We start from the raw sequence: 17,905 nt of genomic DNA, 5'->3' as shown, positions 1-17,905 counted from the left end.
TTCGTGCCCACATGTTGTCCATGTGTCAAGTTAATGTGTACTATGCTACTGTATTCGTGTCCAAGAATGTCAGCAATCGAAACTATGTTGTCCATTTTTTTGCATTCATGACGTCTTTATTTCCCCCGTATCAGCATCACAAATGGTGACGCCTGCGATGGATATCTACTCATTCGGAATGTGCGCATTGGAGACAGCGGCACTTGAGATTCAGGGCAATGGCGACTCTGGCAGCCACGTCACGGAGGAACACATCGTTCGGACGGTCGAGTCCTTGGAGGAGCCGCGCCAGAAGGACTTTATATACAGGTACTGGTCTTACAGGTTGCCGAGCCGGTAAGTCGCTTTCATTGTATGGGTGCGCGAACTGAGGGATGGGCTGCTCACGTGTCGCCGTAGCGTCCACGGTATACCAGGTAATACAGGCACGTCCCGTAGTGTTTGTAGCGATGCGTCGCTTTGCAGGAGTTGTGAGTACTCAAGGTTTGAAATCGACGCAACCCTACAAACACTATTGTAATCTTTGCAAAAGGGATGAGTTCTCGTTAAGGCCTCCGGTGTGTGTGAGCACTGCATCCCTCTATGTACCGGCCCGCGGTGCGTGTGGCGGGTGCAGTGAGTGAGGCGCGGCGTGTGTCGGCAGGTGTATAAACAAGGACCCGGCCAAGCGGCCCACGGCGCGCGAGCTGCTGTTCCACCCGCTACTCTTCGAGGTACACTCGCTCAAACTCTTGGCGGCGCACACTCTCGTCAATACTACAGGTGAGATCACTTTTATATTGTTTATTTATTTATTTGATTTCTAAAATATTTATGAATGAATGTATCTATTGTACCAATAACATCATTATAATAAATCCTGAAGTGATTTAGCAATCGTATTATTTCTATTGGAGTTAATTCGCATGTTCACAATAATTACAACGCAATGTCGCCAGCGAACATATCGGAGACGATCACGGACGAGGTGGCGGGCGGCAGTAGCGGCGAGGCGCTGGCGTGGTGCGTGCGCGGCGGCGAGCGGGTCGAGCTGGCCGCGCGGGACCTGCAGCCCCACGCCGAGAAACTGGAGAAGTTCGTCGAGGACGTCAAGTCAGTACTCCACTCGTGACTATAACCACACGCGTAATTTAGTATGGAGGAGTATGAAATTGAGGGTGTAATGGTACGTTTGCAGGTACGGCATCTACCCGCTGACGGCGTACGGGCGGCGGCGGGGCGCGGGCCGCGCGGCGTCGCCGGCGGAGCGCCTGGCGGAGTCGCAGCCCGCGTCGCCCGAGCCGCGCGACCTGGAGACGCGGCGCGTCGTCAACATGATGTGCAGCCTCAAGCCGCACCCACACCCGCACCCCGACGCCTCGCCCGCCGACCTGCTGGTGAGTACTACCATTGTACTCCATCCTACGGAACTTTAAACGACCTCACCTACATGATGACCATTTAAACGATATCAAACAGTACGAATTTCTTTACATCCAGACATTTGAACGCAATTTGTTCAGTGAAACATTTGAACGTGTGTACATTATCCCGTGATGCAGTAATTTGTTTGCGTACTCTCCTTCCAGATGACGATCCTCCTGCGCATGGACGACAAGATGAACCGTCAGCTGACGTGCGCCGTGTCCCGCCGCGACACCGCCACCGCGCTGGCGCACGAACTCGTGCAGCTCGGGTTCATACACGAGGTACGTACGGTATAATGTACACAGTGTACAATGGTACACTGGTAGTGTCGCAGTAGTATATAGGTACCCGTTGTGGTATTGCAGGCGGACCGCGACAAGATCTGCCGTCTGATGGAGGAGTCCCTGCGCGGCAGCTTCGGTCACGCGGCGCGCGCGGCGCTGGCCAGCTAGTGCATATGGCGCCGTACGTATGTCCTCTACTTCCGGAGCACTTAGCTTTTATCGATATTTAAACAAGGTTTTTAGTCAACTAGTTGCGGAACCGGACTTGAGCTGAACGTCGGCGTCGCGGGACGTCAGGGCCAAGCCCGCGGCCGCAGTAGTCTTTAGATTAGAGTTAACGCATATTTATACGTAGAGATGATGGGTCTTATGATGAGATTTTGTATTGCCGTATCATGTATTTTTACGTAAGTATGATATGGTACCGATTGAATGTATTCCGCGGAATGTTTAACGGCTCACACTTAAAGCTTGTTTAAGCGGGGATCGCCAGTTCCGATTTTAATATTATTTTTAATATTTAGCTCCTAAGATGTGCAGACGCAACGTAATTTCTAAATTTGTTCGATAAAATAGAACCACTTTTCTATTATAGCTTCCTATAATAGGTCGAGAGTCCTCGCATAAACAAGTGTTCATCTGAAATCTTCCACGTTGGTCACAAGTTTACTTAGCGACAGTTCCAGAAACAAACGAAATTGAAGCGGAGGTATTTTGTAGTGTTACTTGTAGCGCAGTGTTGCGGTACATTGTGTGCACAGTGCGGCCAGCAATCGCTTGTCTTGGGGAACGCACTGTGTGTATAATGTGCCAGTCGAGGTACCTTCTACTATTGCATTTCACCTCCCAAAAACTAACTAGTCGAGTGTGAATCTAAATCCGATCAGCCGAATCGTTCATTTAAATCGATGCGCTTTCTTAAAGGAAATTGTAAAAATTCAAAGTTCTCTTTAAGACAAACTTGTATGTAAAAATTGTAAAATTATCGAAGATTCGGAACGGTTCATAATTTAGTTGGAACATCGAGTATGCTTTAGTGATGTAGAATTTTGTATGAATGTGTATATGTTATAAATGATATTTAAAAGAAAAAATATTTAAATTAAACGTTTACTTTTAATTATATGTATAGTGAGGCTTCCTCTTAGAGCTTTATGGATGTGGTTATAAATAATAAGTATACGGAAAATTGAACATACTCACTATGAAGATAAGGTTGAAATTTGTACTGTACTCGCGTCGATTATTATTACTTTTTACTACCGAGAGGTGTCACTGGACTTCGTTTGTTGACTACAGTCAAGTAATTTGTTAAGATTTTGTATGAGGCGCTTATCGTAGGATTGTTTTGTTGAGGACGTCTGTACCCACTACACGCGTGATGCATTATTTACTAAAGTTTCCTTATTACACATAGTTGGGCCAGGCCACACAGGCCTCCATGCGGAGGGTTACAGGCGTCCAGGCACACATTGTATGCGTGGTTAAAGTCAATTGTCCAAACTTGTGATGTTTTAATGTAATTTAATAATTTCTTGGATTTTGTATTGATGTCAAGGAAACTAAAACTACAATTAGATTTATACGAAATATATTTGCAAAACATTAAATAAAATTGAAAGTGTCCACATAGTCCAATCGAATTACCTTCTCACACGTCAATACAAGAGCCATTGTTGAAATATAATATTTTGCATTTACACACATACATTTTGGTTTTATATACGTGATGTTTCGGTTATTATACGTAAAGCTATAGTGGTGCTAGTATGTATGTACAGCATTGTATAAAATTTGCTATATTGTATTGTCTCGACAGACATAACTACACAGGATTACGCGATGTATATTGTATTACTTTTTGTATGCCCACGAGTCCACGTTTGTTTGAATTTATTGAACATTTTTTTATTATATTTTCAGTTCGTTTATCGTTCGTTATGTACAGTAAGCTGTGTGGTTGTGTCTGTGGTGTTATTGTGTATATCGTCGTACAGAGTATCGCAGCGGCACCGGTTCCTAGTTCGTTATGTTTCGACAGTTTGGTGCTGACACACTTATTTATTTAAACAAAATTAAGCTTATGTCCCTTTAAACGCAACTAACTTACGAATTTTGAACATTTTGCCTTTGAGTTCCAAGACGCTGATTCTCTAACATTATCAACCTGATGTAACTGGTACTAAAATATCACAATTCGTAGGTTACATACAAACTAAGGGACACCTAGTTTCACGATTGTTTGACGCTAGTGGTGCCAAATATATGAGGTGCCAACGATTCGTTTTAATTTCAAACGACAGTTTACTAAACCTTAGTTACTAAACCTTCCAGTCCAAACAGAACATAAGTATGTATTCCACAGTCAACCAGCTTGCCATCGACAAACAACCGCCTCCATTCTCAATCAGATATATCGGTACACTTAGCGAAGGGGCTTCGTAGACTCTAATGTTCGCGTCGGTACAGTTTCGATTCATTTCCATGTTTCTTGCTTCATCAGTTCCAACCCAATTAATGGTTTCAGTACCACCTACAGTCCGGTATTCCTTGAGATATTTACACTGTCTTTTTGTTTTCTCCCTTGTTTGTCACATATATCAATATGTGATTGTACGACGCGAACAGCCCCTCGGTTCCCTGTAGCGTATCGTCAAGTATTCGGCTAAGGACCGTACTCACCGCGAGCGTGTGTCGGAGGAAACTGTGTGCCACATACTTTGTGTAGCCCACAACCGGAATATATTTTTGTAACGTTTCACCTCGTGTGTATATAGATCTGAGTAGAGAGCTAGCTCGGTGTACCCGGAGTGCGGAGGGTTGTGGCTACGACACTATGCAGCACGCACAGTGTCGGCTCGGCTAGGAGTTAGTGGAGTTAGTAGCGCCGTAGTGTAGAGTAGTGTAAACGAAAGACTGGCTAATGTAAAGAGTTAGGTTTGTACGGCGGGACGCCCCGCGCGCGGCGCCGCGACATGTTACTTGTGTTACTCGGCCTCTCCATCGAGCGTATCTCGTATTGATAAGGTTATAATTTATTAAGGGTGCGGGAATTTTCGTATTCGTTACCAAAAATATGTACGCTTACTTAAATATATATATTAGGAAATATAATTAAATTATAAAATATTAGGAAATTATTAAATTGAACAACTCGGTATGTCGGACGCCGCGCGCGAGCCATGTTGGGAGGCAGGTATAATAGCTAGTAAAATGGCGTGTTCTTTGTAAATATTCGCTTTTAGTCTAAAACTATACTATAAATGATTATTGTTGTAACTGTAATTGATTTACGTACGATCTACTTATCTACCTATACATACAGACGCCGCTACATTACTGATTTGCTTCTATTTATATATCTCGCATTTTTATTTTGGTTTATATACCATTTGGCTGCTTTGGTTGTACGGTTTTGTGTTCAGAGAAGAATCCTACATTTTGTAATAATATATACTGTATTCAGATGAAACTAATATTGTAAAGTGATATGATTTAATACAAGTAAATGGTATAATGCCAATGTTAACAAGACCCACTCGGCCGAGCAGCTGTACTAACGTTAACGACAGGCCCCATCACAACGTTACCTACTGCTTTTGCAATAATTAGAGTAACTCTCCTTACATTATTTATGTTCCTAAATGTACCATTTCACTTGGAAGGCGCTACAGTAGTACTCGACTCAGCACATTACCAATGCAAACTATTCAGAATATCTTTAACTGGTGCTATGTATTTCCATACTAAACTTAGGCTCCCGGATTTACTCAGAACATTTTCTCGAAGAGGCTGGATCACTTAACTTTAGCAATATGAATCTAAAGACGTAGTTGATAAAGCCCATTGTTACTTGTAACTCCTAAAGTTATAGATGTTACAAGTTGTCTTGCATTGCGACCGATAGATGGCGCCCGCGAGTCGAATGGTACCTTATTTAATTTATAGTATTTTAGTTTGTCTCAGATTTATTTGTTGAACGTTGTATTTACGACAAGTGAACACATTGTTTAGTTTGATTAACAATATATTGTTGTATATAATTACCCGATTAGTGTTCTGGTTTTTCTTTTGATTATCCAAAGAGAAAAATGTGTTCATCTATGAAAAATATTTTAATTTGCGTTTTATGAGATTGTAACATAATTATTTATTGGATCCAGAAATGCATTTCCCACTCGATTTTATGTTTTCGACTACAGTTATTGTGCAAGTAACCGAAGTATGATTTAGCTATAGTACATATTATTATTGTAATGATACCTATTATGATTATGCTCAAAGTGACTTGTAAAGAATCCATAACAAAATATGATCGAACGATCGAGTGATGTTTGCATACTATTCTACAATAAAGAACGTCAATAAAGTGTATTTTAAAAAAGTATTTTTTGTTTCAATTTTGTCTATTCAATCCCTCCTTCACACCTGACAATTACATGTAAGCATGTATGTAGAATTAGGAAGTAATATTACCCTATTCAAATGTTCTAAACCCACCTTTCATGAGGTAAAAACAGTATTTAAAGTAGGCAACAGTAAGCACCAATCTTTTTCTTATAGGGAAATTAAGATTTAAAAAAAATACCTACTCATAGTTAATGGTGAGTGTAAAAATAGAAAACGGAATATTAAATGGAAGTCATAACAGAACTGCTGAAAAGTAGGTGTTACATTGTTTTTTTAAACTGCAACTCTACTTACTCCTATACATGGGGTGGCGTTATGTTGATAAAAATTGGACTGAAGTACATAATTTAGTCTATGTCTAAAGTGGTCAAGAACTACTTACTAATGTTGTCAAGAACAGGTATCAGGCGTGCGTACCAGTGTGGTACCAATCAGATAGATCTGTCGTCAGAAAGGGGGAAATTTCAATTACCTACTGAATTTGACCTAAACAAACACACAGGTCGAACTAAATAAAACTCTTTGATAAAAATCAAAGAAGAAGCCCCTTGATAAACTTTTTTTGCCATTGGCTCTGAAACACCTACGTAGGTACCTACCTGCTCGGAAGTCAGAAAAGCCTGCAGTAGAAGATTCACCATTTACCACCAGCTCTTATAAGTATTGTTAAGTTATTTAATTTTGAAATACCTACGCAGTAACACGACTTTCGTTACTGTAGGACAATGGAAGTTAACAAGATTTATTGTTCTTCAGTGAAAACGTCGTGAATTTTTATTGGGAACAAAATAAAAAGCAACACCTCTACGTAAATTGTATTTTATTATCACAAAGTCACAAACTCATAACGTTTCCTTCGAAATTTTATAAAAAAGCATCCGAGTTTACTAAGGACAGTTTAGTACACAACAAATTTCCAATATAGTACAAGTTGTTGTCTACAACTGCGGTAATGACTCGATACTCGTGTTTTATGAAACTAAGTCCGTACACACAAGCCGGTGAGTGAGGAATGGTGCGCTATCAATCATCCGACACACGATATAGAAAGTGACAATGTCTTACAAGATGCAGTGTTTACTCGCTACGGCAAACCTACAGTTAGTTTCATTGTCTCCAGATATAAGTATTTACACAACAGCTTATTATGTAATACGGACCATCATTGATTAACTATTACATACCTTAGCAACCTCATCCTAATACACCAATAATTGGCTATATAAAAGAAATAAGACTGAGGGAAAAGTATATAGGCAAGATACCTCACCCACCTCTAGGTACACAGATTTAGGTGTAGGTATAATAAAATTCTAAAAATTACATCTTTGGCAATTTGTCATAACAATACATCTAAATGAAGAAACAACGCGTTGTCATTCCGAGTGAAGCTACATAGTTAACTGGAAGGCAATATATGAAAGAACAATCCTTGATTTATTTCAGGTTTTAACCAAGAACCTGTTATATACCTACCGGCTAGATCACGATAGTGCATTAAGTAAGTACCTGCTTACCTTTACTATATTTTAATGAATAAAGTTATCTAATACAGTCCCAATACAGTCACATTTCACTGACCATTCAAGTTTGTGCTATATAAATATGTGTTATTTAAGTATGCTCCGCCGACAATTCGACAATCGTAAGTCACGATAAGCACCAATACATTGAATGACATAACAGTGTCACCGCTCTCGCACTATATCAAGTAATTCAAATTATTTCCTAACATGCACGCTTCGTGTATTTCATAATCTGTACTGGTATGGTACTGTGGCGGGTTTCTGTTCCATTTCCTCCTTCTCTTCTTGATCCGGGACGTAGTAGTGGAGCTCATACGCGGGAGACAGCTCCACCGTCAGGTTAGGGTCGCAGTGCGGGTCGCACGGCTTCCTGTGGGACAAGAAGTTTGATGCCCTGGGCTCGTTGACTTCGTACAACCTCTTTATGAATGCAGTCGAAGAAGCTATTCTTCCATTCTCTGGTGTTTGTCTGTGTACAATACTACTGTTGTATAGTATTGGAAAGTCCACCTTGAATCTCTCGCTGTTCTGGTTGAAGTTATCGACAAATCTGTTCATAATATCTTTACGGAATTTCACATCGTACTCGTAATCATCATCACCCGGGTTGGTATCCTTGGAAGTGGTCATTTTCGTGAGCTCAGTGATGGTGACGCCGCGGAGTGGAGGCTCTGTGTACTGGTACTCGCCTCGTTCGTCTTCACTCTCTTTAGCCGCTTCGTTGATAAAGTCTCGGTAGTGTTTGATTACGTACGACGCTCTGTTGAAATTTCCGTCGTTTGGTACAAATCCGTTGGGGGAGTCTGTGACGCGTGGCTGAGTAGTCAGGTATGGGTTCCTTTCCAAGCCCTCAGTCTGGTACATTGGTGTGTAGGTAGGCCTTATCGTTACTTTACTCACAGGCAGATACTTCTCGGTAGCAACAGGAGATGCTGTTGCAAAGGAAGTAGGTGAGGTCCTAAGAGGCGCTTTCATGGTATACAAGTTTACTTTTCGGTTAAAATCGACATCATAATCGTTTATATTTACTTTTTGAGTATTTTTTTGCGTAGGTGGGAAATATTGTAGCGTAGCTTTTCTCTCAGGTTGATATTCTCTCATAGGTTTAGTTTGAAATACCTGCGGAGGGGGAGTAACAGGTGTTTCTTTTGTTGTTAGTGGTTTAGTAAATTTCTTTAAATCTATTTTGTGCTGATTTACATAATCAGCGTCATACTCGTCCGTAGCATCGTAGTACTCTGCCACGTTGTAGAACTTCTTTGGCTTATTTGTTGTTGGAGGTTTCATATCGTTTTTGAAAAGGCTGAAAGTATCCGTTGATATCGCATTTATAGACAAATCTATTTCTGTTGTAAGTGATTTTGGTATAGGTGGAGGAGTGAAGTCCAGAATTGAGTCCTCAAAGGACGGTGTAGTTGTGTCTTCTTTAAGAGAAAGGTTTGCACGTTCCCCTGACTCCTCGTAATCGCTGTATACTGTATCTCCAAACTTGTTGATCCTTTTCTTTGATTTTCTTACTTCCGCTATCTTTTCTAGTCTTACCCTTAAATCTGGGACATCGTCTTTGTTATCTCTGTCAGTCATATTCGCTAACTCTATTTCAGTTTTATTCTTTAACACTTGTGTGAATGATTTTGATGCATTCTTTGGTTTGAACACAATTCCTAGAGAACTGATACTTTCATTTCTCCAGCTGTTGTCATCTGGATCGCGAACGAATTGCTTTGGCGGTTGTACGTCAATTTTCTTAAGTGGTTTATAACTTGGATTAACAGTATATAATATCGTATTTTTCTTTTTTTCGATCCCAATAGGTTTAACGCTGAGCATATCCTCGGTGTCACTTTCAGGTACAGTCACAAGTCCTTCGCTATACTTTTCATCTTTCGAATCCTCGACTCTGGGTAAGACGTACCGTTTAGCATTCTCTTCATTGTCGTTGAGCATTTCTTCTTTTAGTAACTCTTCTTTGATCGCGTCTTCCGCCTGAAAATTGTGAAAGATATTAAAGAAATAGACTTTAAATAACATTGACATTATTCTAATTTACATCGACTTACCAATTGACTTTGCGACTCATACACAGTAACATTCTTGGTGTCTGGCCCCTCAACTTCGCTGGCTTCTGTTTCGTACATAGAACTAAACATTTCAGTGTTGTTTTTGCTTAGTGTTGGTGGAAGCTCTGAGGTGGTGGCTTCATAAAGCTGTGTCATCGTTGTCTCTCGATTATCCTTATAACCTGCTCTTTTTGACACTAGTTCTAACTTTGTATTTCCAGTTTCCGTTGTAACAATCATACTTGGAGTAGGCGTTTCAGAACTTTCTGTAATGTTTACATTTGTTGTCCCTGTAGCACTGGATGTTTCAAGCTTACTAGTTGTTGACTCTTGAGAATTTAAGAGGTCATTTTTTAATTTTTCTAATGATGGTATGAATGTATTATTGAGCACTTCATCTAAACTTATTTGAGCAGTTTCCGCTACAGCCATTTCTTTAGTTGATGCTGTGGTATCTTCAGTGCTCGTACGTTTTCTATCAATTATAGTATATTTTTTCCAAGGTGGCAACGATAGTGTTTTAAAATCTGAGGTAAGAGTTTTAGCTGTTGAATAATCTGTATTAGTGGTCGCTTCTGTTGTGGTATCTACTTTCGTAACGTCAGTCTTTAGTTCAGGATAATACGTAGAAGTGTCAATTGTTGACGTTGTATCAGTTGGTGTTATTGAACTTAGTTCTTTTGAATTTGTTTGATCAGCTTCTTGGTCACTGTTATTGCTTTGGTTTTTGTTATCCAGATTTTGTAAATCAAATATTGAGCGTGGATCTTTACGTTCAGCGGCAGATTTAAATTCCGTATCGTTTAAAATAAATATGTCGGTTCCACGATTGATCATTTTATTATTATCCTTTTTGATAGTGTTATTATTGTTGGAAGTATCGTTAATGTTGACTGCTTCATGCTTTGCTATAGAAGTAATATTATCAGTAACATTGATATTAACAGAAGTTTGCATGGGTTCGGAACTATTTCGATAACTTTTTGATTCTGTATAGTTTTCACTTTGCACTTTGCTATCATTAGCAATGGTATTCGAACTCTTTTTAGTTATATTAATTTGCGAATCAGTAGTAAGTGAAGTTTGTTCTGCGGCAGTACTAATTCCAGGTTCTCTTGTCGTTGTCTGACTCGTGCTTGGTGCAGAAGTAGTAATACTTTGACTAGTTCGTATTGAATTTGTATTCGGGTGGTCGGTATTGTCTTCAGATTTATCATTTTTTGGTACATTTGTTTGTATATCGGTATCATCGGTTTTATTAACAGTCTGCTGTGTTGCATTCTTATTCAAAGTGTAATTTTTCTCTCTATTGTTTGGGTCATTTATTGCTATTACACTCGAATCCGATTCATTGGTCTTCCTGAGATCATTGCTGTTACTATTATTTAAAATCTTCAAATCAGATCTTACTTCTAATTGCGTACTCTCTCCAGTTTCAAGATCTGGTGTGGAATCCAAAATACTTAGTTGCCGAGGTATGGTGAAACCACTGACTGGTGACTTGGTTATTACTATCGTGATTGCCAAGGTAACCACGAATGACCTGGAAATAAATAAATATGAATTTATAAACGCAGAAATCTATAGAGCAGTTTTAAAAGTGTCTTATTTTAAAGGGAAGACTTTAATTCAATAAAAGGGAGTACATTTTTGGGAATACCGTGAGTGCATTGCTGCGTGCTCTGCGTACCGGTGCAACATATCGCGGAGTTAGTAATATAAGTGCTCGCGTGACGGAGGCAGTGCGCAGACGTCGCAGCAGCAGCGCGGCGTGCAGGACAATGGTCGTGTTTTCAAACATAGCTGCATAATGTCCGCTACCTCTGTTATTATATAAGTGGTATCATATGTTTAGATAATATCCACACTTATGAATCATTGTATTTCGGACATTGTTATGATTTTGTTACTGACTGTACAATTTATTTTTTAATATGTATCTTAAACGTACATTTTGAATGCTTGTTAGAGTTTGGTACATAATCAAGGAGATTGTGTACTCTCTCTTTTTAAATTCACCCTTTTTAAGTTTTTTATTGTGCTATTTAACTAGCCACGTCTTTTCTGTCTCACTGTCGGCCTGTGGCCTAATTGAGTTAGTTATCATTTATATAAGAGGTTTTTTATAACAGACAGATATGGGTAGTTCTTCAGAGACCAAATTTTCGATGTCTATGGGAATATTTTTGAAACCAACTAACAAAACGGCATGTAATATTTTTTTTAGTATAGTTTATCTATATCAGTTACTAGGACAAATAATATTTTTTAAATAATTGCAGTCTAGGTACAAAATATTTTTTTTTAAAGCTTGTTCTTCTGATTCATATGGCGTGTCCGTTTGCCATTTTCCGGAACAAAGTAGTCGATTTCGCTTTTTCCCTTTGATACTTCAATATAAATTATAATTACATCGAAAGGAGATGAGTTGTCCTCTTCAAAAAAAAAAATGCATTCGTTATAACTATGTTAGTATGATTATAAATAAATAAATAAGAAGTGTCCGGCGTATAATACTGATTAATATGGCGTAAGCTGCGAATGACCATACTTGGTCGGGTATTAATAATGAGAGTCTGGCTTCCTGTGCGGAGGGAAACCAGGCGTGCAACGGACAAACTAGGAGGCGGACGTGCTGATGGTTGGCTTAGATCCAGGTGTTACTAAGGTAAATATCTGATTCATCTGTGTTTGGTTTACATGGCATCCTGATTACAATGCCTATTTTATAAAATTTACTTTACAGTTTTAAAACTTCAATCTATGTTTCGTGTGAAGCTTTTTGGTTATACAGTCGTGTAGAAAAATGTCAAGAATGAAGTCTGTATATACGATGAGTTATGCATGATTGTAAGCAAAATCCTGATTCATCTGTGCCTGATTCGTATGGTCAAAACCACACATGAATCATAAAATAAATTATTGATTCTTCTGTACATTTTTTTACTAGTCTTATTTTTAAATTAACTTAACTATAAAGGTTATAGCTATAATTTAACAACTTTTTTTTGAGGAATGTAATGAATATGAGTCTGAAATTACTAATCCGCCCTGAGCAAGCGTGATGATGAATGCTCGTGACTTCTCTGTGCGAAAGTACTCGAAAATGGTATGCTAACAAGAAATTAAAAGAACGTGAAATTAAAATAAATACAGAGCTCATTTACATACAATTTTCAATTGTTCAACAGATTCATCTGTAACAATTTCTGATTCATCTGGGCAGAAAATATTCGAACGTCGATATCTCGAAAACTATTTTTTAAAAACGAGTCCCTCATTCGAATATACGTTATTTGGTATACCTATTTTCATATGAACACGTGTTACAGATCTTAAAGTGGAATTAAATTTTTGCCATATGAATCAGTCGAAGAATCGAATTTCGAAGAACTACCTATATCCATTTACTTCGAACTCTCGATCACGATCTCACACTAGACTTGTGATCGTCTGGTCTGCGCATACCACAACCGTATCTCTTGTTGGCTGCCTAGGTATCTGGTATTTGTCTAATTTTATAAGCGGAGCAGTATGTCATAAATGTAGCTACAATTACACTTGATGGACCAGAGTAGGTCCTGTAGTTTCCATCAATAATAAAAGTATTGATGCGCTACGGCATCGAACTGGTTGCCAATTAACTAACAACTGATGTAATAACTACTAACAAATACACAGACAATGCTCGTTCGCGTGTACAATCCACATACGTCATTCAAGAAGACATTTTGTTCAGTAAGTATTTGTTTTTGTGTGTAAAAAGCTGGTAATTGATGGCACTCTCGTTACGTTTAGGTACTTTGAATTGTGAGTAATGACTGCAACCGAAGCAGGTACAAGATACTATAATGGTATCAAGTGAACGTGTCCATTAACGGAATTGATTTCTACAACATGGCACATACATAGAGATATATTGTTTTATAGGAACAATAAATAACACTTATTTGTAACACCTTTCAATTGGACGGAGTGATTAATGTTAATACGTATGTAGGAATGAGTTGTTAGTTGTACGTGTTTTTGTAAGAACATCCTTTTCCTGTTCGATGCCCTAAAACTGCAATATGCGAAGATTGACAAGCACGAATGTCGTGCACGGTGCAGTCGTACCTAGCCACTGACTACTGACTACTGGTCTATGTAAATATAGTTATTCCGTCCCTAAACACCGGCCATGCGTAAATACCGCGGATTAGCATATCGGTCCAATTTCTCAGCATTTTGCAAACTTCGATGAATGCATTCTGCTTCAGTGGACTAGTCATTATAGTGACTACGATTGTAGATTTTATTGTTCTTTGAGAATGCTGGCTTGCGTAATCACGCGAAAGAATTGATTTCTTTATGCTGTAGGTACATACGTTATTTACCAAGATCATTTATAGATTTTCGTCAGTAAGTATTTTAAAGATTTTTGTCAAACCTACCTACGAGTATATTCTGCGAGCAAGCAGCGGCTCTACAGATCCAAACAAAACCTACGAAATTAGTTGGGTACCTAAATTCGTTTTTTTATTAGTAATCTGTATCTAGAGGATAAAGACAATGAGGAATCGTTTGTTAAAAGTTAACCCTAAAGTCATTTAATAGTTGTCTTGAATTACACCAAAACGCTTGTTCCCGCATACAATAACTATATAATTATTGAAAAGAAATTATACCTACTTAACACAATGTGATCGTGAGAAAAAAACATTCCAAATAATGTTATAGCTGAACAAAGTGCAGATTAACATTGACTTCTTTCATTAATTCCAGCTAAGGAAATATTAAATCGATAATGCACATAATTATGAATAAATATTTGGAAGCTATGAATATGTAGCACCTGGCAGTGTAACAGAACACGTCCTGCAACACCTCGCCATGATATCCAAACAAAGTTTACTATACGGACATACAGCGAGGAACATGATATGTGGAAACAATCAATTAAGAACCTTCTGTATTTGGTAATTAATTACATTATTGTACTTTGTATATGTAGAGAAATTACTTTCGAATACCCAAATTAATAATTATAAGCAGGTATACCTATAACAGGTTCCACTACCAAAATATAAAGCCAGAACAATAATTACCTACATTTCTAATGTCTTTTTTTAAGGGAGAAAATCGTTCAATGACTACTCCCGCCTAAGCGAGGCGAGTGGGAATGTCAGACTCTTACTGACTAAAAACCACCCCGTTCCTACTCCTGCTTTTCGAGCCGGAGCTCCGGTAACACCGCTACGTAGTCATAATATAAAAATGAAATCGCCAAAAACTACATATTTATCTCAGGAAATTTTCACTGTGTATATTAACAAAAAATTAAACACCAGTTACCTAGTCTCGATAAAGAGTAATAAAGATAATCGGAAACGCCGTGCACCCTTGAATGCAACTTTCGACAGTTCAGGATGTCAGTGAGATCCTTCGAAGTGGGTCAATGAGCCACATAGTACCTACGTACAACGTAGCCTGCCGCAGTATTTCAGCTACACACACCGACAACACAGGGACTAAAGGGTCATAAAGAATTTTCTAACGCTAATCGTTAAACGTTTGTTCCTACAAGCTGCGGTAATAAGCAGTTCCGTGAATCAATTTTAATGTTTTAATTACATCATACAAATTGATGACTTCCTCGAGGGATGTTTTAACACCTAGTGCAGGTAAATTAGGTAGGTAACCTACCGACCGAAATACAATGAAGTGGTTATTTTCTCTGTCACCTTCTCATGGACCTATTATGATGCGTTGAGGCAAGTTTTCCCTGATACATAATCAATCGTAACCCTCTAGGTGAGTATCTGACAAGGTGCTAACAATTAGCAAATATTTCTATAACGACAAATGGCCATGGGTAATAGCAGACCGTTCACTTACCATGATAAGTGGTAGTAAGTGGGTACTATGGTAAGTGACAACACACAGCTGTAATTAGTCCAGCAGTCCACTGCACCTTGCAACAGAACCGATGTTTCAAGACAAAATTACAGGTAAGTAATGTGTCGGTCACAGCCATAGTTTAAACAAATAGCTAGCTCTATGACTGCACGGTCGGCTATGGCACGTGGTTACGGCCAGATAGAAGCCCAAGAGTGTGCCAACGGATTCAACCAGAAATTGGTCCCTTAACTGGCAGGGAGGAGAGAATGCAGTTTCCCTTATAAATCAGTTACATTTAGCAGAATCTGGGTAGACGCTAAATCTCTATCGACCCCTAGTTAATTGAGACAAGATGAGGAGATAGCTGAAAGAGTTACCACAGATACAGGTATATACGTAGCCAACGCAGTTAATTTATAACTTCCGATGATAGAAAATCGTATGAAAAGAATAACAGGTTATTGTTTACATTGATGATGCGACGGACATACAAATATCAATAGGTATTATTGCATCACACGAAAATTGAAACAAACGTCCCTATGTGCCTATCATTGTGCCTGTACATAATATAACAATGGCTGCCCAATGTCAACTGACCGATGATGTGACAAAGACAGAATCATTCATTACACACAACACGAATTGGGGACCTGCTGTATTTCTCGATCATTACTTATTAAATGAATAACAATGACATAACAACAATAGACTTCAATAATATAAAATCTACTTTATATTGTAACCTGGCTACATAAGTAGAATTCCTACGCTGTTCCCGTAAGATGTCTAAGAAGCAGGCTAATCTGCTATTTCCTTTTGACGCTTATCAGAAGAAAATAATATATATCGGCAGCTTTAGCTAATTAGCTTCTAAAATCGTGGATTCTCTCAATAAAAAGATCGTACAAGTTAAATATTCTAGCCGTAAAGATTGCACCAAGTGGTTATGCGTCCTTTCTTAGTAAATGGAATATTTCAAAAACAGTTAATTTGTGAAGTGTTAATTACGCTTGGATTTACTCTCATTTCGCACTCAGAGTTTACAAACATACAAGTTCATATACCTAGTACATATGACACCCGGATACCCAGATACGGAACAACAATTTGTGGATAATACAAAGAGTTGTTCCGTGTGGAAATCGAACCCTCTACACGGTACCTTAATCTCTACGCGTTTTTCAATTCAATAAACGAATTTAATTACGAATCGTTAATAACTGCCGATTTTGAATAATATCCCAATCCGAAATGCTGTGGGTGTAAGTTATTGACTGACACGTTCGTTTTTGTATTAGCCAAGCACGCTGGCGAAATGAATAAAAATCGATATATTGCGTGCATTATTCAGGAATCCAGAACAACTTATTATGTACAAATCGAGCCTTTCTAACCATACAATACAAGTAATACAACCTTTTACCTAATATCGGAAAGGTACAAAATGCAAGGCTTATTGCAATTACATGGGCCCACCATCCACTTTATTTCGGAGACTCGCTTGAACTAATGATTATGTCGGTTCGGTCACGGCCAGAATTTGATATTGAGGAACGCACTGGACAGAGGAGCCGAGGTTACTTGTTAACTTTTATCCAAAACTCGGAAAGTAAGCAAGTCAATAAAAATTATGTTAGTTTTGTGTTGATTAAAACAATCTGTGCTTTCTTTCTTCCTTTTAGTTACCCTACACTTATGCACTGGGAAAACTGGGCTAAAATAGTGAACAGCCAGTATTGAAGTAGAGTAGAAAAGAGACTTTAATGTAGAAATTTAATAAGTAGAATTATAAATAGCAGACTAACGAAAGTCATAAATTGAATCTTGACATCCCAGTAGTAGTAGTTAGTAGGTAGTACTTATTGGATTTTAAAATGAATGAGAATTGATCCCAGAATTTGTAATGTTATTTGCAAAGAGGCACAGTTTTCGTTACAATTCTGTAAGCACCTGTAACGATAACGATAAATGGATCATAATTAGCACTCACTGATCAGCAAGAGTAACAAACACATTGGGTATTTGAATACTATTCGAAGAAGTTTCCAATAGATAAACCATTCCTGGTTACACGAGACGACACGAACAGGAGTCACGGCAAGCAGGCACCTACCTGAGGGCGCATCCATACGCAATACGCAACACATCACAAACGCAACTATCGCGAGCCAATGGCGCGTGCACTGCGTGCAGCAAGGTCCTACCTGAGTGTGTGGTACTGGCCCATGCTGGCTCGAGTCCGAGGCACGGCCGCGCTGCGCGGTGACCGCTCCATTACTAACAGTGTGTTACCTCAACGTCGACATCAACGCTTCCTTCCATTGAGCAACTGTGA

The 17,905-nt window shown here is 38.8% G+C and overlaps 2 protein-coding genes across 4 annotated transcripts in view; one reads left to right on the top strand and one right to left on the bottom strand.

Moving 5' to 3' along the window:
- Positions 1–6,078, top strand: part of LOC118282019 (nuclear receptor-binding protein homolog) — a 56,721-nt gene extending 50,643 nt beyond the window's left edge. The window contains exons 5-10 of the mRNA XM_035602889.2: positions 135–309; positions 644–762; positions 939–1,092; positions 1,178–1,376; positions 1,569–1,688; positions 1,773–6,078. Coding sequence (XP_035458782.1) covers positions 135–309; positions 644–762; positions 939–1,092; positions 1,178–1,376; positions 1,569–1,688; positions 1,773–1,859 — 854 coding nt within the window. The 3' untranslated portion in view covers positions 1,860–6,078. The remainder of the gene's footprint in view (positions 1–134; positions 310–643; positions 763–938; positions 1,093–1,177; positions 1,377–1,568; positions 1,689–1,772) is intronic.
- An 826-nt stretch (positions 6,079–6,904) lies between these two features.
- Positions 6,905–17,905, bottom strand: LOC118282020 (uncharacterized). 3 transcript variants are annotated; one of them, XM_035602891.2, is made up of 3 exons: positions 17,775–17,905; positions 9,688–11,230; positions 6,905–9,613 (listed from the first exon to the last, which is right to left on the bottom strand). In XM_035602891.2, exons 1-3 carry the CDS (start codon positions 17,843–17,845, stop codon positions 7,853–7,855), a joined length of 3,375 nt encoding a protein of 1,124 aa, XP_035458784.2. In that variant the 5' UTR covers positions 17,846–17,905; the 3' UTR covers positions 6,905–7,852. The 3 variants fall into 3 exon arrangements, with proteins under 3 accessions (XP_035458784.2, XP_050559107.1, XP_050559108.1); XM_050703150.1 differs by lacking the exon at positions 17,775–17,905 and adding an exon at positions 11,334–11,504; XM_050703151.1 differs by lacking the exon at positions 17,775–17,905 and adding an exon at positions 11,348–11,493.

Source organism: Spodoptera frugiperda, chromosome 23 (assembly GCF_023101765.2).
Source record: "Spodoptera frugiperda isolate SF20-4 chromosome 23, AGI-APGP_CSIRO_Sfru_2.0, whole genome shotgun sequence".
In the NCBI taxonomy this organism is placed as follows: domain Eukaryota; kingdom Metazoa; phylum Arthropoda; class Insecta; order Lepidoptera; family Noctuidae; genus Spodoptera; species Spodoptera frugiperda.
The sequence above is the reverse complement of the archived record's forward strand: the minus strand, read 5'-3'. Positions and strand labels throughout refer to the sequence as shown.

Coding starts and splice junctions, on each gene's coding strand:
- LOC118282020 (XM_050703150.1), bottom strand. CDS start 11,488: ATGTTTGAAAACACGACCATTGTCCTGCACGCCGCGCTGCTGCTGCGA. Junction 11,231..11,333: donor CTCACGGTATTCCCAAAAAT/GTACTCCCTTTT, acceptor ATTTATTTCCAG/GTCATTCGTGGTTACCTTGG. Junction 9,614..9,687: donor ATGAGTCGCAAAGTCAATTG/GTAAGTCGATGT, acceptor CACAATTTTCAG/GCGGAAGACGCGATCAAAGA.